Here is a 25,809-nt window from a genome sequence, read left to right on the forward strand (position 1 = left end):
TATGCAAATTATTTTAAATAAACCTCAGGCTGATGCCACTGTTTTAAATGTTACAACACCGTGAAAGGTGTCAGCACACTGATTAATTTATTTGCAACACAAGATCAGCATTTTTCATATTTTCTTCATTTTTCAAAAAAAAAAAAGAAAGATTTAATCCATGAGAGAGCAGCAGCCCTAGTATTCTGCTCAAGGATCCATGTCCCCCTCCTGTGTGGGGAGCACTGGGAGGATGAGGGATACACTAATAATATTTTTCTGCCGTAACCACCTCCATTTTCTTCTTCAGATGCTTTGTTTCCTGCACTAATATTCTGGTTCTCTCAACATAATGAATGAGCTTAGGGACTTGCAGAAGTTTCAGTACCATTTGTTTTTTATCCTAAAGGAAAATACAAACCCCTCTGTCAGAGAGGACTCTGCATAAAAATAAGTGCTTTCGGTAATACAGAAGTTGAAGGTGACCTACAATAGTAACTGGCACAAACTTTTTTAAGCTGAAAGCTTTCCTCCCTAGGTTTTATTTGTTCTAGATAACGTTTCCTCTCATGATTTAGGGACTTCGTAGTATTCAAAGCATATGCATTTAAAAGGTAATAGATAATAGAGCATCTTAATGGGCTGTCTTTTAGCTATCAAATATTGTTTACTCATTTGCTTGGTGGGAAAATGATATTGAACTTGCATAAAAATTGATATCTTCATTTGACTTTTGAAATCTGAGAATGAAAGCAAGTGCTTTTCCAAATCAAAAACTGTTAAAATCATTTTTTCAGTCAAAAAAGATGCTTATGTTTCCTCTCTATTAAAGAACTATGTAAAGGAACTATGAAAGGAATAATTTAAAATGAGAACAGAATCAAGAGATCCTATTTAAAAGGTAAGAAGCTTGTGTATTTCTCCCATTTCTTGTATTTTTTTTCTTCTACTTAATTCCATGTTATGTGTCAACATTTTTTTTTCCTTTAAAATTTTGGTGTAAATTTCTTTGCATAGCTCTACCTCTCTATGAGAAAGAACATTTATTGTAATATGACTCTGTGCTATTGATCAATATTTATGCTATTAACCAAGCAGTTTTATAACAACCTGTCTGTTCCAATACTGAACCAAAATATTTCTTTTTTTTCTTTCTATAAATTGCTCCTTTGCATCTCCATTTTATTGAGAGAATAAGTTACTTTATTTCTTCAGTAATAAAAGTCAACCCCCACAACTGAAGATCCTTGGGGAGTTGATAGCAGCTGGGGCCCAGAGAAGTGACAGAAATACCCTGAGCAAAGACAAGAAGGGATGATATTATTCTCCTTCCTATCCAGAGATGTCATGGTTGGTTTAGGAGCTCCCTAGTCCCTTGAATTGGAATTTTCTCTCAGTTTCCATAAAGGCAGGACTGAGGCCCATAGATCCACTAAGTTCTTAACAAACTAATTAATATTCACAAAAGCAAGCCAGGAATTGGAAAGATGAACTAATGAGAAATGATTAAGAGTTAAATATGCATGGCATGGCTTAACAACTATTAAAGCAAAGGACACAGTAGTTGCCTGCAAATACAGAATGTAAATAGAAGGGGCAGAGGAATTAGTGAGGTTGGTTCTGGAACTAATGAAATAATATGCAGTAAAGTTGTTGTCTTTTTGCTTATTAAACTTTCCCTTAAGCTCTAATGCAATAGGGGTTTCTGGAAAGAAAAATGAGAAGGGAATTTCAGGATAAGACTAGAAAAATACCAGATTTTAATGGCACTTTGTGCCTCTGAAATAATTAAAAAATGCAAGAAAGGAGACATAAGGCACCAGAGGAGTGTCAGCCATGAGTGCTGTTCTGCTCAATGTCAGCACAGCCATCAAGGGAAACTCCACCACATCCCAACAGCCAAACTGGAGCAGCAGGGACTAGCTGGGTGGCTTAGGAGGAGGGTGGACCTCGGAGGAATCTTAACAGACTGGAAAGACTGGCCATTGGGAAAATCACAGAGCCCAGCAAAGGCCAGTGTGAAGTCCATCACCTGGGGATATCGATCCCCCTCCTGGGGATGGCACTGGGGAAGCTGCATCCACAAAACCATGTCTCATTTTAGGAGATGCACACAGAAAGGAGAGCTCTCTGTGGAGGCTGCTAAGGTGGATGGGAGCACCTCCTCCTCACTAGCAGAGACTGGAGTGTTGCTTTTCCTAGATTGGAGAAGGGTGGAACGGGGCGGACCCAACCTAATAACAATCTCCCCCAGCTCTTCTCAGAGAGGCACAGAGGAAGGACAAAAAAGCAAAAAACATACATTGCAACAAGGGAGACTCAAACTGGATGCACAGAGAAAAAATGGCACAGTGAGCATGGTTAAACAGCAGGGCAGGAGCCTGGAGAGGCTGTGGAGGTTTTCTACACCCGAGTGGACACCTCTCTGGACACGCTGACCTCGCTGGGAAGCTGGCCCTGCTTCCAGCAGGAGGCTGGACTGGGTGACCTCCAGCCTGAGTTTTCCTGTGATTTTTGCAATGGCCTGAGGATCTGATTGCAGCTGGGCCTCTGCTCAAGGAGAGTGATCAGAGAGACAGAGTGAGCAGGGAGAGAGAGAGCAATCCGATGGATTAATTAAATATGAGGAGGATTTCTGAGTGGAGTCAAGAAGAAGGTTGTGGTCAAAAATTGCACATATTGTAGCCCAACAGAGGTTTGGGGGACTCCATAGAAAGCTCGTAGCTAAGAGAGATGATCCTACGAGGAACCTAAGTCTCCATCTGGGCATGGAAGAGCCATATGAGCTCTGCATTGTCATCAGAAGCCATTTATGAGAGATTTTGTGTTGGTAATTGTTTTCTGTATTGTTTTCACCAGATTAAAAAATGCAAGTCTATTGCATTATTTTTTTTTTGTATTTATTGTTCTAGTTTAGTTGACAAATTGATGCTACTATAGAGCCAATGTTCTGTTAAATCCGGTTTGCTTGAAACAATACAGGTGAAACACCAGAATAATTGAAGTGTGCTGCCTATTATGCTGTTTAAAGTGATTCACCTGCCCTTGCATGCATTCAGCAAGATTTACTTTAATGCCCAGTGTCATACAATAGAACATTTCAGAACAACCTGCATATTTAAAATGCTGTAATTCCGTTTGGCGAGTCAACTAAACAAAGCACAGGCTAACAGAGTGGCAGAGCATGTGCTCACAAAGCCAGATGTCTGTAAAACACAGCTCTGGAGCCCAGATTGCTGGTGGGGTGATACCACAGCTGTGGCCTGGACATACTGGTGAGGTTCAGAGGTGCAAGGTGAGCCCCTACATTTGATCCCGGAAAGCATTTAGAAAATATACCAGCTTAGAAGTATAATTAGAAGTATACTAAAAATCCCGATTCAGATCTGCCGACATAATAGACTTCTGCCACCTCTAGAATATATTTTATTTTAAAATTGCACTATACACGCCAAGTAGCTTTACTTGTGGGGATGTGGAGGAAACACAGGATGAAAAACAGAAGATTTCAGCCCAGCCATAGATTGAATATAGTTGATTTATATTGGCAGTGTTGATTTCTGTGCTTAGAAGTTCAAGAGTTCCTTTAAATCTGTATCTTACTGTAACAATATTGGGTCAGAAAGCATCAACTTCATCTAGGATAAAACCCCCACTTTATGCCTTTCTTACAAGAAATACTATTATTGCAAACTTGAAGTATGGAAAAAACCCATTATTGCCTCCAAGGTGGTATGCCATCTTAATAAGACTTATCTTGAAGACAAGAAAAAATGTACTTTTCAAATCCCACGCGCATTATAAACCACCACTTAAAAAACCTTTGTTCTAAAGTGCTGGCAATTTTACCTGGGGCAGACATTTTACTGCATTTAAAAGGTCTCCACAGGATACTACTAAATCTAAGGTGAACCATAAAGGCCTACAGATACAATGAAATTTAAAGTTTTTGTTTTTACAAGTTTGTTGGTTTTATTCTTTTTTTTTTTTTAAAAAAATCTAACTTCCATCCTACCAATATAATCTTAGTTTATATTTAATATCCTATTTCAAGAGAGAAATGGATAGTGAAATGAATAAATTGATACTTTTTCAAGAAATATCATTAAAAAACATAGCACTGTGGCAATTAAAGCAAATAGAGTTTTGAAGTAAACTAACAACATAACCAGCAATCTACTTGGGTCCTGAGCCAGAAAAGGCCATCTGGCATTCCCAGGGATAGCATGAACAAGAGCTGCCACGTTTTATTGTGTATTGATAAGGTCTGGTAACTGCTGGATTGTTCCTCCTGAATGCAAACTCGCAGACTTGATGGGCAACACTGAATCATGAGTGGTTGTTAGTGCAACAGAACAATAACATCACTGGGCACGCAGCCTTCCCAGTTAGGACCTGCCTACTTTGCTCCAAAGACCTGGAAAATGGAATTCGGCAACCAAAGTGCTTATTTGAGAACAATTTGGGGACTTCTTATTTGAGAACAATTTTGTTTATGCACAAATAGGTTCAATATTTGACTGACTGTCAGGCCTGGCCCGCAAAATGTACCTCCAGGCCAAGGGGGGGTCATCACGAGAACCTCCATACATTTAATCATAGAATGGTTTGTGTTGGAGGGAACCTTAAACATCATCTCATTCCAACTCCCCTTCACCTGTCCACATGCTCAAAAATGCCAGATGTTTCCCATGTGAAAAGAAGGCCTAACTCCCGAATCACAGTCTCACAATTTACATTGCACTGGTCACTCTTTAAAATATTAGAAATATTCATATGACTTTGTTATGGTTGAGAGCTTTCAGTGTAGTAACTGGAAGATCTGTGTTTAATAGCAGTGTTAAAAAAGGAAGAGAAAGATGGTGCCAGAAAGGTTCTTCCTCACCAGTCATTTTCCTGGCATATATTTAGATGTCTCTCAGGCTTTTATACCTAGGAGCAGAGGTTATAATAATGGCTTTAAATGTGTAATCTTGTGCAATAAAACCCCTGCCATTAACACAAGGTTAAGTACCTGATTTTTAAACCTATGAAGGTCAAGAAAGAAAGGAGATAAAATTACCAATGCAATTTAGCTTGGAAGTTTAATGTATTAAACAGAGTTTACAACTGCACACTGCAGTGGAGGAACATCTGTCCCAGTAGAATGAAAAACATGTTTGTAATGACTTAAGTGGTTCTCTGACTGATCTGGACACAGAGAAATCAATACCAAGCTGAGGCAGGACCACATAGAAGGGAAGCTGTAGTTCCTTAGGCCAGTGAATGGTCAGTCCTGTTCCCTCACCACTTGCCTTCCCAGGCACAAAAAGACTCCACTGCACAGTGGAATATATATGGCCAGGCACTGGCTCAATTATCTGGACAGAGAAGAAAAAGGCTTCTTCAATCAGTCAATAGGGTTTTAGCCTCAGGCTTTAGACCACTTTTGTCTGGTGGGATTTCTTGTAGCATCCTGGGCAAAAGTCTGAAATAGCAACTGGAGAATTCTTGCACAATAAGGACCAGTTATTTTTGAAAGGTGATAGCCTGTCTCATCCCATGTCTTTTACAGAACCTATAAAAACAGCAGGAAGAAAATTGTTTTGTTTTACTTCCTAATTTTTTTTGACCTTTATGAAGCTCAGTTAAATTCTTCTCCCTGACAACTTAACCATTCCAAATTTATTGGTTTTTTGAATTTGGTCTTGGAAAGTGGCTTGATTCCTGCCTGATATTCTCTTGTGTGATGCATTTTGTCTGTTATTGGCTGTGAAACATTATGTCAGAATTCCATACAAAAGAAGTTTCCAAAAAGTTCTATAGTCCCTTTGCTTGCAGCACGTCCGGCTACCGCAGTATTTAAAAAGAGGGAACTAAAGTGAAAATCTCTCAAAAGATTCAGTGCAATGATTTTAGTTTGCTTTTAATTAACTTTCCTTCTTTCTCCCTTGAAGCTGAGTCTCCTCTCAGGCTTGGCACGTGCTGTGGAAATAGTCACCACGATTCACATCAGCTCAGGGAAAACTGCAGCAAGGCCCAAATCACATCCAATCTCCCAGAAACTCAAGAGGCACCTCTGATGGGTGCCAGTTGTTTGAAATGAGTCAAAATTCAGCATGAATTTAGTCTCAGTCACACATGAATTTTACTTGTATTGAGCTAATATCCCTAAAAAAAGCATGGGAAATTATGTGTTAATTTGATGTGTATCAATTCACTGTGAGCTTTTAAGGAAGCTCATTCAAGGACTCAGCTTATAAGAGGAGAGAAGCTGCAATTAAATAGAAATAATTTCACCTCTCTTGGGGGGATCTTTGCAACTGTGCTTTTTCTTGTTTTTCACTTCTTTCTTCTCCATCCTGCCATCACCGGAATCATGGAATGATTTAGGTTGGAAAAGACCTCTAGGATCATTTAGTCCAACTTTTGACTGATCACCACCTTGTCAACTAGATCAAAGCACCAAGTGCCACACCCAGGGATTTCTTGAACACCTCCAGGGATGGTGACTCCAGGACCTTGCCACTCTCCTTGCTCAGCCTCTTCCCTTCCCTTCCATTCCCAGACCTCCGGTTTTGGATATCCACCTCCTTCATCCTTACCACTGCAAATGATGGGGAGATGGTCTGAGGCAATAAGGAGGTACCTCTTCATCCCTGGGTTCTTGCACACATTATATCCATGCCAGAGCATTTGATTGCCTGTTACCTCACGGCAGCTCACATACTGGTAAACAATAATTTGGACAATCTCAAAAAAAAATATTGCAGGCTACAGATGTTAGTTGTTTTGCTGGAAGACTACAAAAAATAGCAGGGAAGAGAACTGTTACCAGACTGGATTATCATGTGCCAAGAATGAGTTTCTACTCATGGCACAACTCAAATTCAGGTCAAAACCAAGACTCTGCTACATATGTGGTCTAAAGGCACAGGTGTTTACAGGTGTTTCTCTGGTAGGTTTGATGCATCACTGAGACATGGAGGATTCAAAAACTGTGATGGGGAAGGGTGTGGAAAAAAGTAGAGGAACACAGGGAGGCAGATGAGTTCATAACTGGCCTGGTTCTCTGCCAATCCTTACGTGTGTGGTGCATCTGGAGGGACAGTTGCAGTAGGTGATGATGAGACATACCTCCAGGATTGGTGGACCATAAGGGATTTGTTCTCCATTAATCCTTTCCATGAGGTCATCCTTTTAAATGGAAGATTTTCAAAACAAAGGAAGCTCTTTATACATCTTAATAATGGAAGTTATTGAAGTATAGAACATTTTAGTGCCTTTGCTGAAGGTCTATGGTAAATTTGTGGCAGATATGGGATTAAAACTGATGTTTTTTCTCCCCCTGTAATCCTAAATTGAGTCTCACACAGATCTAACAGAGTTTTTCTAACTCAGTCTTATCTAGCAGGGTCTTCCAAGAAGTGTGTACTGTTAACTCATTCCTGCAATGTGTTCTACTCTCTTCCACAGTAAAGAAGACCTAACCATGTATATTGGGAAATGGAATAAATCAGAATGGGTGCTAATCTTAAAAAAGGCAAATAAATCTAGAGGAGAACAAGTTAAATGTAGACTGACCACTTTCTGTCCCTTGGTGCAAACAAGATCTTGTCAGAAGATTACTGTTGCATAACAGACTTCTATGCAGTCTGTTATAGAAGGCCAAGTGGAAGAATGCATCACACTTAAAGGAGTATTTTCCAAGAGGTAGCTTCCTTCAGCTGAGCCTTGAGTCTGGCCTCTCAAAAATAAATGAATATCCAGCTACATGTAATATTACTTAGCTTGTTGCATAAGAAAGCTGGAAAGATATTATCGGTACAGTTAGTGAAGGCAGTAAGAAGGAAATTCGTACAATAGGGGGAAAGAGATGATAGTTTATGGAAAATGTGTTTATAACCTTAGCGGACTTGTTCATAGTTTTTACTGTTTTCCCCAGAATGGTTGGAGAATGTGTCATAACCTATATTTTTTTAAAGTGCAGCAGTTATAGTGTATTTTTGTGGTCTTTCTTTAAAGAAGCCTTGGGATTCATAATAAAATAAAACAACATTAGTAAAGTTTAGTTACTTTGTTTATCTATTTATCTGAGATCAGAACATTTATATTAAATATAAGTAGGCAAGCATATTATAGCTGTGATGTATGTTAATAATGGAAGTGCCAGCAGGTTTCAGAATGCTTTTAGCACATTTTTGCCTGAATTGTTTGTCATAAGCCTGTACCTGTGTTTAATGCATGTCTGCTCTGTGTGTTCAACACAGAGTTTGAGAACTGAGTGATAGATATTTAAGTCCATTATGGTAATGGACAGAGAGTTTCAGAAAGGGAGAAATTGAACATTATGCATTTTATTGGAGCTTTGTGAAGTTGCAGACTTCAATTTGCTACAAACCAGTGGAGCTAAACCAGTGCTCACAAAGATGAGAAATTTTAGAGAAATAAACCCATGCCTTTTTTTTTATGTCTTAGAGGTTAAAATTCTCTAATACTTTGAGCTAACTGTAAGCTTTATGACATGGATTTTGCAATTTTCAGACTACAGCTGCATTATACTGCTTTATTTTAGCACTGATGCTGGATACCAACTTCCAGGTAAAAAAGTTCTGAAGGATTAGTGAATTTTACACCACAGTAGTATATTCTCATTCTGTTAATAGTTTGTATTACACATAAAACCATGCTAAACTACAATGAGCTCAAGGTTTATTGATAATTCTTTTCTTCAGCTCATGTAGAAAGCAAGTGTGCAAACCACTTTAAGAAGTTAAGAGGTAGTAACTCATTATTTTGTAAATGTCTCTAAAGTAGAATTAAAAATGGCACAACTATTTTTTCCACTCAAGCAAAATAGAATTATGAGAAAAAACAATAATACTTTCTGATAAGCTACGATCTGAAATATCACTTATGTAGACCTCTCTCCTTAAAATTAAATTCTTGCTTTTAAATTTGAAAGTAGTATTTTTTTACAGGTCAACTTTGCATTTATTAATGATAAAAATGCTGAAATAAGTTGTACAGCCTGTAGTAAATAATTTAGGAATAAAAGGAAGTATTTTAATGTGAATATAATCAGTAATTGAACAATTATTCATTATTGTGACATGCATATCATGTGAGATGAATACTGAATGCTATTCTACCATAGTAACAGTGACAGTAGTATTTACCTTCAATATAATCTTTTACTTTTAAAATTATAAGCTTGTCCAACAACTAGAAAATAATCAGATTTTATGTAGCATAGCTCTAGAAATTAAATTCAATAAGTTTTCTATCTGTCTATCTATGTTTAACTGTTTTCTTTCACATAACAGATGAAGTTCAGTTAATGAAAATGATGTACTAATCTGGTAAAATGCCACCTCACTTTAAAGCTTTTCTTGCTTGCAAAATTGACTTGTTCTAAGGGGAAAAACTTCTATCAAATATCCCAGCTAATTGGAAAACTGTACTTGTACTATAATGTGATAGAAAGCAGCCAAGACAGCTGAAGGTCTCTAAGGGACATTAAAAGGTAACAAGTCCTTCTTGTGTGGAGCCGACAGCTGCACTTGAAATTCAAAAGATTAGCAGATAATTCTTTATTGCTCTGGCCTGATTATCATAACTCTACATTTTATTTATATATTTTTAAATGAAGCCTGCAGGCAATGAAGTTTGTTATGTTCCTCACCTCTTCCTTATTTACTTTATCTACATCTCTCTCTCATCCCCTAATATCTCCAGCAGAGGTTATTTCCACAATCTTTTCTCATCTTGCTGATAGAGTTAGTACCATTTTGTTTAGCTATCAGAATTTAATCAGGGAAGGTGCCTGAGTAAAGAGAAGAAAATCTGCACTGTGCTCATAGGTAAGAAATGCCAGATTTGTGACACTATTGCTATCTGAGTCTAACCCCTTCCTGTGTCCATACAGTGCACCAGCTGAAGCAGGATCCTGTGGAAAACTGTGTCCTTGCAATTAAAGCCCATATCACTCCATTTGTGAGAGTTTTGTCAAGGTTTAAAGGTTAACTATTGGTCTGGTGTTATCTGACACTGGCAGCCTGACATAGAAACTTTAAAAAGACAAATGGCTCGTTTTTAGGAGAAAAACCAACTGAGCATAGTCTCAGAAGATGTTCCAGACTGTTACACTTGCAATCCTGATTCTCCTGTTGCCATCGCAGCAGCAGTGGCATTAGGTGGCAGTCCCACGGTGCTGGTGCCCACGGCAGGGAGGAAGGGCTTGTGGGACCTGCTGCCTGCAGAGCTCTTCCCTGGCACGCAAAGTGGCCTTGAAAACACAGCTTTGGCCAGTCTGGAAAAGCCTGGGACAAGATTACTCTTTTCAGACTATTCCTGCCGTGAAGAGAGGTCTGAGGGATGCTTCTTGAACAATGCTATGGTCATTCCACATCCCAACATTTGGCAGGCACAGTTTGCCCCTGTAGCTCCTGCAACTGTGTTCCAGAAACTGTGAGGTGTTCCAGCACTTTGGGAAGCTGGAGACAAACCTAAGCACATTCCTGTGGTCCTGGCAGCTGAGGGCTCACAGGGCACAGTGAGACCGTCCTCCCCCTGCTCCCACAAAGTGCTTCAGACTGTTCCCATTAGACCTCTTATAGAGTTGTGTTAGCACAAACCAGAGTTTCCATGGAAAATAATGTCCTACAGCCAAAATTAAGTTGTGCTGCAGTGACTTAATGAACCTGTGTTACTGAATGCTCCCTGCCCATTTCTGTTTTCTTGGAATGCCTTCTTGCTGTATGAAATCACCAGTGAAACAGAATGCTTTGCTCAAGAAAGGGCTTGACACTTCTAAGAATATCAGTTTTGGGTAGGATAGCAAAAATTCCCAGTGCAGCTCATCAACAGCTGGGTTTTGTGTGAATGTTTCTGTCCACGGCACTTGGTACCCATGAAAATGAGATTACTAAGTCTCTTCATAAATATCCAATGAGCTATAATGTCATCAGTCTTCCTAAAAATAAAATATTAAACACTGTAAATGGTATTTGACCTCTATCACAGTGTCTAGAGGACTAAAAATGCTCCAATTTCAGGCTGTGTACTGTCCCACATGCCTCAATTTTGTGCTGTGTGTTTGCAGTTCGAGCCTGTGGCAGGGGATGCTCGGAAGGAAGTCAGCCTGAGTGAGAGCTGCCTTTCCTCCAGGATCAGTGTTGAAAGCACAGCACTTTTCTGTGCTTTCAGTTGTGTTTTAGACATTTTGTTGGAAATATGGAAAATGGGCTGCTGTGACATTACTCCAGACAGGTTTGCTCACACCGAGCCGTGTGGTGTGGTTGACACGCTACAAGGAAGGGGTACTGTCCAGAGCAGCATGGACAGGCCTGAGAGGTGGGTTTGTGTGAATGTCAAGTTCAACAAGGTCAAGTGCAAGGTCCTACACCTGTGTCACTGCAATCCCAGGCATAAATACAGGCTGGGTGGAGAATGGATTGAGAACAGCCCTGAGGAGAAGGACCCGGGGATGTTGGTTGACGTTAATCTCAATGTGACTCAGTCACGTGCGTTTGCAGCCCGGAAACCCATCCATGCCCTGGGCTGCATCAAAAGCAGTGAGACCAGTGGTCAAGGGAGGTGATTCTTCCCCTCTACTCTGCTCAGGTGAAACACCTGCATCCAGCTCTGGGGCCCCAAACACAAGCAGGACATGGACATGTTGGAGTGAGTCCAGAGGAGGCCACAAAGGTGCTCGGAAGGCGGGAGCACCTCTGCAATTGTGACAGGCTGAGAAAGTTGGGGTTGTTCAGTCTGGAGGATAGGAAGCTCTGGGGAGACCTTAGAGCACCTTCCAGAACCTAAAGGGGGTTACAAAAGAGATGGGGAGGGACTTTTTACAAGGGTGTGGAATGACAGGACAAGGGAAAATGGCTTTAAACAGAAAAAGGGTAGGTTTGGATCAACTATTATAAGGAAATTCTCTACTGTGAGCTAACTGATGGTGGTGAGGCCCTGGCACAGGTTGCCCAAAGAAGCTGTGGCTGCCCTATCCTTGGAAGTGTTTAAGACCAGACTGGACAGGGCTTGGAGCAACCTGGTTTAGTGGAAGGTGTCCCTGCCCATGGCAATGGGGTGGAACGAAATGAGCTTTAAGATCTTTTCCAACCCAAACCATTGCAAAATGCTGTGATTCTATGACTGTGTGACTATCAACAGTATGATATGAAACTGCATTCCATCAGTTTTGCTTTCAATTTTTCAGAGGTAGTGTCTTTTCTAGACTATTTTTAAAACCTATGCTTACAGCTCCCTTCTGAGCACTGATAACACATGTTTAAAAACAAAGATGAATTTGACATGGAGAACAGCCATATTTTTCTTCAACAGCCAATAAATAATATTTCGTGTTGCTGAATGAGTGAAGCTGAACTAGTGCCTTAAGTTATTTGAGAACAGGATTATTATGGCCTAATGTGTCTGTTCTCATTTCTGTCAGAATATCCATCATACTTCCATTTTGAAATCAAAGATAGGGAGCAAGGAATATCATCTGGCTCTAGGGCTTTGCTTTACAATGGGATCTGTTTAAAGAAAGGAAGGGAAAAAAGAGGAGCAGGTTGATGATGAGGTTTTTGTTTCAATATGTATAGAGGACACTAAGAAGAAAATGAATAACAGCCAGCATAAGTTTATTAAGAAAATGTCATGTCAAACCAACCCTTTTCTCTGGAAAGCTGTGTGTGCCTGAACTTCATTGTCTTCTGCAACGGTGTCAGAATTCTTTTCACAAGTCAGCTGAGGAAACCTGGTCCAGGTGCATTTGGTTTGGGAAGAGGAGGGAGAAAATCTGACGAGCTGCTGGTGGTTCACAGTATCTGTGTGGGCACATTTCGCTAGTGAGGCTGCATGGGGTCTGCCCTGTGTCTGGTTGCAGCCTGTTCTTGTTCCTGGCTGGGATGGTAGGGCAGAGATCCTGCTTATCAAATGTGCAGGTAACACACAGCTGCACATGAGCTGGAAGGCAGGGTTAGGATTCAAAGTCAGGTTTATAAATTGGAAAATTTGTCTGGAAAAAGTAGTCTGCTGTTCCACCATGGAAAGAGCAACGTTCCACACACAGCAGGAGTAATTCACAGCCTGAGTGTCTACCACATGGGTAGGTGGCGTTGTTGCAAAAAAAAGCAGAGAGGATTATGATGACAAAATTGAGACAGTAGTGTCCTGCTACGGAGAAGTCAACAAGCATTTAGGGATATATGAGGAAATGTCTTGCATTAGTATTAATGTTGCCTGGCACCAAAAGGCCTCAGCTTTTTCCCTGAACTCGACAGGGAAATTGGACCTCAGAAAAAGTCTTAAACATTACAGAGAAGAGCAGTGAGAATGATCTGAAGGTGAAAATTAGAGCAGGAAGTACAGACTGGGAGACACTGAGCCTAAAGAAGAGATGATAGATCCTAAAACAATCAAGAAATATTGACTGCTAATAATGCATCACTCGGTTATGAAGAGCTGGTAAACTCTGGTTTTAACTGTTAATCCCTTCTTCAGTTCAAATGTAGGCTTTCAACTATTCTCTGCTTAGAGTTTGTAAAAGGGAGGAGATAGCAGTTGAAGTGCATTTAGTGATAATAAAAATATTGCAAAAATAGGAAATGAATCATTTTATCCACATATTATACAAGACTTTACATTTTGAGACCTTATATTGGCTGGAAAAATTAATTTATTTTCCCTCATTTTGAAGATGGATTTTGTAATTTTTTTTCCCCTTTTCATTATACATTTTGATCCAAGTCAATTACAAGTCTTGGTGTTTTGAGCTGATATATTTTCTTGATAGAAATTGTTTACATGACTAGAGAGATAAAATGTAAATATTTTCATTGTCTTGGTAGTAATTTTATAAAATAATGATAAGACACGGTAATATTAAATTAATGTTTAGAAAATCTGACGGCTAAATTTGATCTGATTCTGTCTCTTTGAGTTATACATTATTTTACCTATAAACTACTAATTAAAAAGTAAGTGCATTGTGCTCAATAAATGTCCACTTGGATTTATGTTCTCCAGTAGTTACTTCTATCAAAGAGAAGTAAACAATCATTTTATAATTTTTAATGGAAGTGTATTATTTAATAATGCTTTAGCTTTTGTCTTCGATAACTCGCTGTAGTTTTGTTAACGTAATCTCTGATTAGTTTTTAGGGCATATTAAACAATGACAATATGCTTTTCAATAAAAATACGCTGAGGGCTGGCTTCAAATCCCTATGCCTAGTAGTCATCTTTCTAATTTACAAATAATTCAGCTTTTTCTTTTGCTACTACAGACTGATAAATCCACAGCCTAGAACTCAGCTACAAGCTCTTCTTTTCATACTTCAGTTCTGTGGCTTTTGAATTCTTTATATATAAGCTTTTGAAATCAAAGAAATTCTCTCTTTTGTGAGGGTTGGTTTGCTTGTTAGTTCACTGCAGCCCTTGAATAGTTCCTGTTCCCTGTTCTGGCTCTTGAGGAAGCCCAAGGAGGAAATGCAGATGGTTTTTAGGTAGGTCAGTGGATGCACACCGAATGTTTGCTTCACCAGGTCCACCTTGGCTGCAGGATATACAAGCGAGAGTGCCTGTAACTGGAAATCCAGCACGGATAAAGTGGTGTTGAAAAGCATGTGGAGGGGCTATGGGAAGCTGCAGGAAAGAGAGGAGCTGGAAATACTTTTGGCCTGGCTTCAGTCAGGCAGGCAAAGCACGCGTTTTTCTGGACAGCTGTGTAGTCAGAGGGGATTCTACTCTCCTTCAGACATCTTCCTTTGTGTGTATGAGGGCTGTGAGACTGTTTGATCTTGAGAAAGCTTGACCTCAAAATTAGCCAGAAAACTTTACAAACTCCTGCCTAATTTGTTTTGCTGTTGCTTTAAGTCCTCCCCCCCATTTCTCTTATTAAGTTTGTACAAACTTTGCTAAGGTAGGAGCTACTTCAGCAGTGTACTACAAATCTGGGAGCACCCCTAACTTGCATAAAATTGAGAGTATTGCAGATACCCTCTCTTTCAACTAGGAACATTTAAAGCTACTGACTACAAATCCAAGCATGAAATGATCCAAAGTGAAACTCTTTCTTGTGTGGCCTTTTCTCCTTCATCTAAATTTAGCCCTCAAGTATACAGATGCATTTTGCTGTGCCCTTGCACCCAAGGACAGGACTTAGCCTAGAGCATCTAGTCAAAACACTCTCCAGCACTCTCAGACAGTAACAGATTGCAGTACTATAGTTGTCAGTACAATATTAAAATTGCAGATTAAGATTTCTTTTCATGGACACAGAACACCACTCAAACCTCAGAAGCAGCTTATCCCAGGCTCCTGGCACAAAACTTTTCTCTTTCAGCACAGGGACAGTTTCTCCTCCGTCTATAGAATATTTATTAGTTTTCAGATTGCTAATTAACTAGGATGAGTGTACAAGTGCATTTAGGTTCATACTATAACTTAGGTATTAAAATGTGTTTAAAACAGCTTGAACTTCACTTTTAAAAGTTTCTTTTAGCTGAACTGCGGGCTAAACAGTGGCAGCATGGCCTTGGAAACATTTGCCTTGATTTTAGTTTCTCTGAGTTTTAGCTTGTCCTCATGGTGCCCTGTGATTGTAAACCAGTCATGTAGTCTTTGAAAGAGTTATGACTTTTAAGTAGTGCATGATTTATTTGATGTAACTGGCTCTTTTTTCTGTTCTTCTTTTTTTTTTTTTTTTTTTTTTTTTTAATATGGCAAGACTGAACTAAAGTAAGTTCTTTAGAAAGGAAAAATGTCATCATTGTAAGAGCATTGATCTGGGAGTCTGATTCTGTCAATTATTTAAAAACACAACAGATATCATGACTATACAGATTTTATAAGCATTTCCATGGAGAGATTCCCTCAGTTCAAAATCAGCATATATGCAGCTCCTTCATGATCAATATTTTAACATTTTAAAGAGATATCATAGAATATGAGGTTGGAAGTGACCTCAAGGACCAACCTTTCTGGGCAAAACCATGGTGTAGACAAGATGGCCCAACACCCTGTCTGCCTGCATCTTAAAAATGTCCAACCATAGGGAATCTGCCACTTCCCTGGGGAGATTATTCAAGTGTCTGATTATTTTAATTGTGAAAAATTTTCCTCGTGTCTAATTAGAATCTCCCAGGAGTAACTTCTACCTCTCAGCCCTCATCTTTTCCACATGACTCCTCATGAAAAAAGTGTCCCTATCTTCTTTATAGCCACCCTTTAAACACTCTTCACATGTAAATGTTTTCCTGTTTAGACTGTGATCCTAGAATAGTTTCCTATCATTTGATATAAAAGTTCTTAAACTTTCTTTTTAAATCCAGGTAGTCTCTAGTGTAACAGTTTCTAATTCAGATCCTATCTGCTCTTCTCCCTCAGTTCCTTCCTAATGTTATCATAACCTTACCCAGTTTCTTTTATGTTTGTTGTTGGTTTTTTGTTTTGTTTTTGTTTTGTTTTGTTTTTTCAGACCGTATAATGCAAAAAGTCACCCTCAACTTCTGTTACTTTGAGGCTGAGCCTGGCTTTCCTTTGTTTATTTTGCATGCATTCCTCTCCATCTCTTCTGGTTTTTTTGGGGAAAGGTAAATCATTGTTCTGGGCTGACTTTGTAGTATCTATATACCCTTATGACATAGTTATCTTTGTGCTTTTGCTTTATTCACCCTACTTATTTCACTGTTTTATTTTATAATGACCTGAACCTTGCATGATTTCAACAACTGATGGTTTTGCTTCTTGGTCTTTCTAGCTACAGTCTTTCAAACAATTTTGTTTTAAAATCATTGCCTGCGACTTGACTTGTATCTTTATTCTCAGATGTTTCCAGATAGAAGTTGCAGAGAAACAGTTTTTGTTCTGTATGAAGAAATAGCAAATAGAGCCAGGTTGGAATTTCATTTTGTGTGTGAGTAGTTTTGTGTGGTCATTTTTATCTTCTGCAAGAAAACTCCGCCTCTTGCCTTCATGAACCTCCAATCTTCTTCAGTAATTTGGTCTTGTAAAGTGATGGCAGGTCGTAGCTGTCGAGGGGAAAATGATTGCTTGGTTTATAAGGGCATAAGCTTTTAAAGGTGTTTTAATAGCAGGAGAAAGATTTTGAAATGGTCTCTGTATAAAAGGGCAAATGAACATATGAGGTTGATAGTGGCTTGTGGTATTAAGCAGATCGGCTGCTTCATCTTGTGCACATTGAAATTCTTTTTCAGTGCCACAGACTTAGTTAAAATGGGAAATAAACAGGCTTGATAATCACAAAGGCTTGGATCTTCATCCTCTGAGACATCCATGTTAGTGACAAACTCTTTGTTGACTCTCAGAGGCTTGGTACGGAGTATAGGGAAGGCATGCAGCTTTTGAACAGGGTAATCTAGGCTTGCTGCACCCTTATGACAAATCTGTCTTATACCTGACATAGACTCTAACAGCACTAACAATCTAATAAATCAGTCATGGGTAATGCATGCTGAAAGCTGCTTCAGGGAAAAAAAAAAAAGAAAGGAGAAAGGAGGAGACTTGAAAGCAAACCAGGAGTAGGTTTCTTTCTTCCGTGGCTGTAAGGCAAACTGATTAAAAGTTTCTGTATTGTCTCAGTAAACTTATTGCAAGATATTCTCATCTTCCTGATGCAGTACAAATGCTAGCAAGTTACATGTCTAGATTGAAATTATTTCTAAACAAGGGGAAAAAAAAGCCTTATCCAGGTGTCAAAGGAATCAGCTGGGAAATTGGCTGATCCCATCAGGAACACTATCATGACAGAAGAGTAAAATTTCAAGAGCGAAGGTCGTACAAAAAAAAAATTTTGACAAAATTATGATCATTAGGATAAAAGTTCTTTCTGATTCAGGCTGAGAATTTGCTGAGCTAGGGTTTTACCTCAGAGTCACTTTCCATTTTTTTTGATCACTTTTAATGGAGAGGCTTCTCCAAGCTGGGTTAGCTGCACAGTTTAGGGAGGTGTGAAGTTATCTGACAAATGGGAAAGTCATAACAGAACTGGCTGTGGCACAGGGAAGAGACAGAAGGACGTAATTCTTTGAAATCTGAGGAGATCAACTAATTTGGAATTGAGTTGCCTGTAATCCAGGCAGAGACAGAAAAGAAAGGCACCTTGGGACAATTTTTGTCTTAGTTCAGGAGCACAGAGGAACACACAAGAGGAAAATATCCTCAGAAAAGGAAGGCAAGCGTGGAGAGAAGACAGGCATGGGCTGTGCCACAGGAGCTGGTCTTCACCTCTGCAGCTGGAACTCCTGCACCTCTGCTCACCTACCTCTGTTCACAGGGCAGGGCTCTTATAGAAAAAACACACAATGCATCCATAAGCTTCTCTCCTTAGGGGAAACTGGCTACCATCAAATCTCCCAAATCTCAGCTGATGCAGATAGGAAGCGATTTAGAAGAAAGAGAAATGTCTGTGTCCTTAAAGGCAGAGACCTTCTTCTTTTCCAAACCCACCTTGCAGATGTCCAGGGATTGACCCTGAGCTCCTGTTCTCAAGCACAGTGAAAACTTGTTCTGAATAATGATCATTGATTTTGGATGTGGCAGCTCCTACCCAGAGCTCCTGAGCATGAATTAATTTGCTGAAGTATAAAAGGTAATCTTAGAGGTACATATTGTTATGCACACCATGTTATGCACACCAGTATGTCCTGCTCCTTCCTCAACTGATATTAATGTTAAAAAAATTAATTGAGCATAAAGATGTAGCATTAGGCCCACAGAGAATATCATTAACTACAGCTTTTGTAGTTAAATAATTTAAAGTGAAAATAATTTTATGCATATTTCTATGTGCTTCTTTACGTATACTGAGCATTGCAAAATCTTTCTCGTTTGGGATGTGATATATGAGTTGGCAGAACCTCTCACTGTGTCACCAGCCTGAAATGAGCCCCAAACTGTACTCATTCCAATCCATCACTGGCTGTTGTCTCAGTGATCCATGTGAAACAGGATTTTCAGTCAGGAAGGCTGAACATTAAATGCACATGGAGACCAGATCATCCTTCTCTCCCTTATGGGTAGTCTGCCTAGGTCAGAAGTAGTGGCTTCTGCTGCTGTCTTTATTTATGGATAAATCATGGAATGACATCTGCAGGCCCCCAAAAGAGGTGCATTTGTGGTGCAAAACTGTGCATTCTAAAAGGAGTTAAGACGTTGCATCTAAATATCTACTCTGTGGGGAGTAAACAAGCTTCTTTCGACTTAAATTGTATTTTTTAACATCAGAGAAAAAATCCTTTTAAAATTAAATTGTACTTTTCCTTATGGAATACTGAATAGCATGGTTATTTTTCCATTAAAATATTTTCTTTGCTTTAAAGCAATGTCTATGAAGTTTTGAGCTGATGTACTTTGGCAATACACATATATGTGCATATATACATATGTCCAATGAAACTTGTAACCTGTCACATTTTTTGGCAAAGGTTAATAGTGGCAGAGTAGGTACAAAAATTAAGTCACTTCTACTTTTTGCAGTCTCCTGCTTTCTGGACAGAAAAAGTGTAGGTGACATCTTTTGTCTTGAAAACGACACAAACCCTATGAAAATCCTAAAAGAATAAAGGCAGTGACTTAATGTTTGAACATCCACATAATTGAATATTATAAGCCATGGATGAGTTAAATCTGTCAATTATTGTGCTCTTAAAAGGGTTTATATTAAGCAAAAACGCCCCAAGCTTCTGCTTCTGCCTAATGGTTCTGTTTGCTATTCCCATAACAAGAGATTCGGATTTATTGTACCCTATTTATTTTGGGTTTAATAGGATTTTGAAACAAGTCCTCAGCAAACAATGAATATTGGAAGTCATAATGACAATTAGAAGTTAGAACTAAGTAACTTATAACTTCAAGTAACTGTATGGAGCTGATACATTTTTTTGGTAGAGTGCAATTACTAAGATTCCTGCCTTAAGCTCCTTGCTATATTTTTTGACATATAACAGTTAGAAGTGGCTTATAAGACAAAGTTTAAAAAAATAAGACCCTGTATTTGCAAGGAAATGTCCCAACTGGGTAGTTTTCAACAAGGTATAATACAAGTATAAAGCACTAAGGAATAATTTTTTACTTACATTATTCAATACCTTGTTTAAAACACAATCTGGGAATACAGTAATTGCCATATCCAGTGATTTCTTAGCAAAGTATATTGAACAATCAAGCGAAGAAATTCAGTTAAGTGGTGAAGTGGATAAAGGCAAGAGTGACAAATTCATGCTTCTGAAAGAAGAGTTACACTGACATGAACTGTGAACTAAAGTAACAGTAGGTTACCTATAGTTTGATATCAGATATTGAAACATGAGCTTTGCTATTTATTAAAAATTATATCTGTTTCATAACCATACATGAACATTCCTCAATGATGCAAAACAACTTTCTAATTGTCTTTAAATAGACGGGGATGAATGTTGACTCAAATAGTCACTTCTAGAAATACAGTGAGAAGCTGCAAGGTGTGGAAAGCTGTTTCAGGTTTTCAAATCCAATCCTGGCAAGGAGTTTTGATCATTAGCATTGTCTCTTGCAGACATGGAAGCAAAGCAATAGAAATCTTTTTTATTGGTTGAGACAGTACTTCAAGAAAGGTGTAATTGCCACCCTAAATTTAATCTCGTAGATACTCATCGGGTGCCAATGTTCTGGTTTAGTATTAATGTCTTCCTGGAACTGTTAAAGTGAACACTAAAAACATATTAACATTGCTGACTGTGATCTAGATCGGTATGTAATAGTAAAATATAGAGGATTTCTGAAGTCTGGTGCTTTGTTTAAGTGTTTATAGGTAACTTGCAAGAAGTGGTTAGTGTAATTTGCTTTTTTAATCTTTGGCATTTGGGATCCTACTTACACTGGAGCAGTTGATAACACGACAAGAAATTTCAAAAATGAAGAATAGAGAATAATTTATTGAAGAACAGACTAGATACATTTAAAAGCATTTTGCTACGTTAGTTACACATGGAGAAGAAGCTGCTATTAGGAGCTGGTTGAAAGGGATGAGAAATGTTTCATTGAATTATAGTAGCAACAGTTTCTCCAAGTTTTTTTAAACCCTTAATTTGCAGAATTCAAAGGTCTCACAATCAGGTTTTTGTAATTCTTATAAATTGACAGTAAGAGTCAGATCAAATCTTACATCTGCTGCAGACCTGAAGGTTCAATCAAAAAATCCTTGCTTCTATCATTGTTCCCCTAAGTTGCTTCCAGAAGAGTGAGGGAATGTCATAACTTCAGCATTCCTCCACCAAGGCACCAAGATTTCCCTCTAAATTTGCTCCAAATCTTCTAGTAAGACAAACAAAAGGAGAGGGTGGATGCCCAGAGCATCATTTAGGGTTTACCTTACTGAACCTGAGTTGTCCAAGGTGACACTTTAGGACTCTTTCTTCCCAAGTGAGCTTACAGCTTTTGTCCTTATTCCCTTCCTTGCACTCCTTCCTCCAATTTTTCCACATTACCTGCGTGTGATGAGATACATGACCCCTCATAGGTGAGCCAGTGGTAGAATTCTGTAAATACGAATTTTCAAATTAAGTTGTGAATCTCTGAAAGCACCTAGATTTTCCAGGATCTTATTTATTCATTTTTCTCTGGACATACCTGTGTTTTTTTTTTTTTTAAAAAAAAAAAAAGGAAATTTATCTGTGCCTTCAAATTTCAATGAAATCAGAATAACATGGCACTAGTCTTTTTTATAAAATGGTCTGTACCATGGTCTGTAAAACCTTTTTGATGTCGGGAGCAGTGGTGCTGGTGTCACTACAGCCGTGGATCATGAATTTGAGTCTTGCCACAGACAGGTTTGAAAATAAATGTAGGTTTATTGACATATGAGAAGGGGTTTGGCTTTTTTTTTTTTATTCTTCTCTGTGAGATTATATAAGGCTAAAAGGGAGAGAACTAGCAATTTCTTCAAGCTGTATCTTCCCAAATGAAAAACGTGCTCAGTTCCCGATTACTGATACCCAAACGATTGTCTTCATTGTCCTGTTGTTATCTTCATCCTATTGGGAGCTGTAAAAAAGAAATGAGGATTCAGCTGCTTATGGAACTGCAGAAGAAACAGCCTCATGCAAGTCATGTAAGAAATATTATGTGCAAGTGCTCCAATGATTTATTGTAGTTGCTGTATTTTTCTGGAATTTATGTAATTATGGCAAAATCACAGTCCACTTTTGGGTTTTTTTTCACAATTTTGACTTAGGCAACCAAAGTTTTTATTAACCAGGGAATGAAGAACATGTTTTTGAAAGGGATTAAGCAGTGAAATGATGAATGGAACTGTTCCCAAAGCATGCACATAAAGTGATATCATCTAGCTATGGCTGATTTCTGCTCCATCGCTTCAACAGGAAAATAGCTATATTGCTGAAATGATTAGGCTTAGGCTCTATTATTTGCGGTGGTACTTGACAGTTATGGAGTTGGAATTCAATTTCTTTCATCTAAAGCAGGTGTGCCTTAAAAAAAATCACTCTGCCACTTCTGTATAACGCATGGAGATTGTTGGCTTCTTGCCTGAAAGTGTTTCAGTGCACTTATCCCATTTTCATGCAGCAGAAGTTGTCCAAGAATATCATCCTTGTTTAAATACATGAGCAAATTTTCTTTATCCCAAAACAAGATGAGAGATGATATGAAAAGCTTTATTTTATGCTAGCACATAGATTTAAGAACCCATTTTGAAGGGCATTTTTATAGAAATCTATATTATAAAGCACATAAAGAGGTTGATATTAATTTACTATTTAGGACAAGAAGAAAGGTGCTCCTTAGTCTTGATATATCTGTATTTGATATGACAGGTTAACCTTGATATTAGCATCATGTATCCGAATTTTACTTCCCAGTTTGACTCTAAAATACCCTACCTTAGTTTCTGGTAGTGATATATTCAGGCAGCAGTTGTTTATTTGTGAATAGTACATGGCATGTTTATTTTATATGAAAGGACTCCTACAAGTGCCTGCTGCAATTTAGACAGTTTTAGTTAGAACAAAAGTTTACATGAACAAAAGGTGTGTAATATCTAGAAGAGTATATGTATTTATTGAGGTCAAATATAAATATATGGGCATGTCTCTGCCATATTACATATTTCCATATATATGTATACACATTTATGCAGAAATATCTGTCTAGATTTTAGATATTCATATTTGTATATATAAATTTATATATGTATATAAAATCATAGAATCACAGAACCATTTGGGTTGGGAAAAACCTCTAAATCTGACTGTTAACCCAGAACTGCCAATCCACCACTAAACTATGCCCCTGAGTGCCCCATCTCCGTGTCTTTTAAATACTTCCATGGATGGCAACTCCACCACTTTATTGAGCAACCTGTGACATTGCTTGATCACCCCTTCTTTGAAGAATTTTCCCCTAATATCCAACCTAAACCTCCCCTGGTGCAACTTGAGTCCATTTTCTCTTATCCTGTCACTTGTTATTTGGGAGAAGAAACCAACCCCTCCCTGGCTACAGCCTCCTTTGAGGTAGTTGTAGAGAGTGAGAAGGTCCCCATGTGGGGCTCTTTTTCTCCAGGCTAAGCCCCTCCAGCTCCCTCAGCTGCATATTTTAAGAGTTGTGCTCCAGACCCTTCCTCAGCTCCCTTGTCCTTTGGACATATATATTTCTTATGTTTATATACAAAGTAGGACATATCATGAAATTTAATGTGCTGCAAAGGCCCAGTCCTATTTTCTTTCAGTAGAATCATGTGTGAAGAAAGCTGGAACACGTATTGAGTACCAAATAGGGCAGAGACTTCTAAGTATTCATGTTATACAAACCTGTCTGCAACCACCCCAAAACTCCATTCTGAAGGCATGTGTCAATTCAAGCCAATGTACCTAAGGGAAAACTTTCCTCTGTTCATGAAAAGCTAATGAGAACTAAAGAAAGACACTGTGATTTCCAAATCAGAAGTACTTTTCTGTCTTAAGGAGAATATATAGGGTGCATCCTTTTGTTGCAGGAAAGCAGCAGAAGTCCAAAAGGAACACTTCTATAAGTTTTCTTTCATCATAAGATTCTCTGAAACTAAAAGGGAATTTAAGTATTCACACTGAGCATTACCACAGGTCTTTAAATCCTTTAAGAACCAGACAAGCTTCTGTCACCAATAGGATGGAGCATACATGGACACCCACCCCCGGGTTGGCAGGGACCTGAGCAGGCAGGTTCACTTGGTGGGGCACATCTCTGTGTGGAATTATTTGGACATTCGGGTGCTTCCAGGTCTAGATTAATTAGAGTGTAACATGATACCTCTGAATTCAACCTGAATACATGAACAACAATATGCGTCGAAGGTGTTCAGTTGTATGATGAGTCAGTCTTTTTTCTTGCTCGAATTGCATTAAATACCCTTAGATTCCTTTGTAATGTGCAAATAGTCGGACCAACATACATGTGTAGCTCGATACTTCATTTGACTTTGCCTTGCTAACCTCACATTACTTCCATTTACTTGTCAAATAACTTACAAAGAGTCAAACCATTTTTTCGTAAAACTGCACAGATGACCAACTTGTGTATTGACTGATGCTGAATACAGCTTGTATAACTTGAGCACCCTGATTTGTGGTTTAATGTCTCTCAATGTATAAATGAAGAAAGTAATAGTGATGTGAAGGTCACTAGCTGCAGCAAAGGCTTGCCTAATATGAGAAATTGTTTATTAAAAACATCATGTATTTTCAGGCTGTACTGAAATCAATAGGATGTTTAATCTTCGGGAGGTAGTCACTGGGTTCATTCCTAGGCAATGAATGTCTTGTTGCTGTTCAATTCACTGCTAAATTCCACTGTTAAAAATATCTGCTACAAGATATGCCTGTTCTTAATTATTATTTTCTGTAACAGGCTACATTTCTCAGTACCTTTATACCTTAGAATAAATATTCAACAGACAGACAAGTTTAGCACATTAATATTTAAACTCTTATTGGGAAAATACACCATCACGATAGCTTGTAGTGTAATATTATGTACCATTTATATCTAACTAGATGACATTGTTTAACTTAAATTAATTCTGTCGGCTTAATTAATGCTATTACTTTAATCCATTTAGGAAGGCAAAAACAACAAGGAAAGCATGATGGTATCAGTTAGGACAACAGATACAATATCAATTTCAGCTTTAGGAAAAACTCCCAGTTGTACAAAATGATGCAGTGATTGCCTTGGTCTCTTTTGGGACTAATGCCAAAGTTTTTAACTGTAGTTCCACTGGAAACGAGGTTTGTTTAGTCTGTTTTGTTTGGGTCACTCCTTGCAGCCCCGAATAAATGTGGTCTAATGGCTGCTCTGAATGTGAAAGTCAGCAGGAGCATTTGTCTTCATGTCTGCCATGAAACTTGCTAAATTATCTGGATCTCTCAGAGAGTCAATACAAATTAAAAGTACGCAGAAGGTTTCTAAGAGAGTGATTGCTATTCTAGCAAGTTCATTAGCCTTCCGAGGAATGCTGTTGGCAGGCTTTGTTTAGCAGAAGCCCAAAACAAAGTAAACCAAAAATGTCAGAAAATGAATTGCAAATCAATTGGCAATATAAATGTGAGGAATAGGATGTAGATGATGAATAATTTAGGGATACGTATATTGTTCCTCCAGGAATCTTATATGCACAACGGGGAACGATACTAAAGATTACAGCAGGGAGAGGGGAATTAACTTGTTTGGGCAAATATGGGCCATCCAGCTTTTCCAAATGCACTGGCAGAACCAGACTCCAGGCACTATTTAGATGGTAGGAAAAAAGTTCTGCAGTGAGGTCTTTTTTTTCCAGTTGCCTGC

The 25,809-nt window shown here is 38.5% G+C and overlaps 1 protein-coding gene across 1 annotated transcript in view; it reads right to left on the reverse strand.

Moving 5' to 3' along the window:
• Positions 1–21,820: 21,820 nt before the first annotated feature.
• LOC114002759 (von Willebrand factor D and EGF domain-containing protein-like) overlaps positions 21,821–25,809 on the reverse strand; it is a 182,790-nt gene continuing 178,801 nt past the window's right edge. The window contains exon 29 of the mRNA XM_039386360.1: positions 21,821–22,011. Within this exon, the coding sequence (XP_039242294.1) occupies positions 21,997–22,011 (15 nt within the window). The 3' untranslated portion in view covers positions 21,821–21,996. The remainder of the gene's footprint in view (positions 22,012–25,809) is intronic.

This window comes from Pipra filicauda, unplaced genomic scaffold (genome assembly GCF_003945595.2).
Source record: "Pipra filicauda isolate LSUMZ 115617 unplaced genomic scaffold, ASM394559v2 scaffold47_size6085603_pilon, whole genome shotgun sequence".
Taxonomy (NCBI): Eukaryota; Metazoa; Chordata; class Aves; order Passeriformes; family Pipridae; genus Pipra; species Pipra filicauda.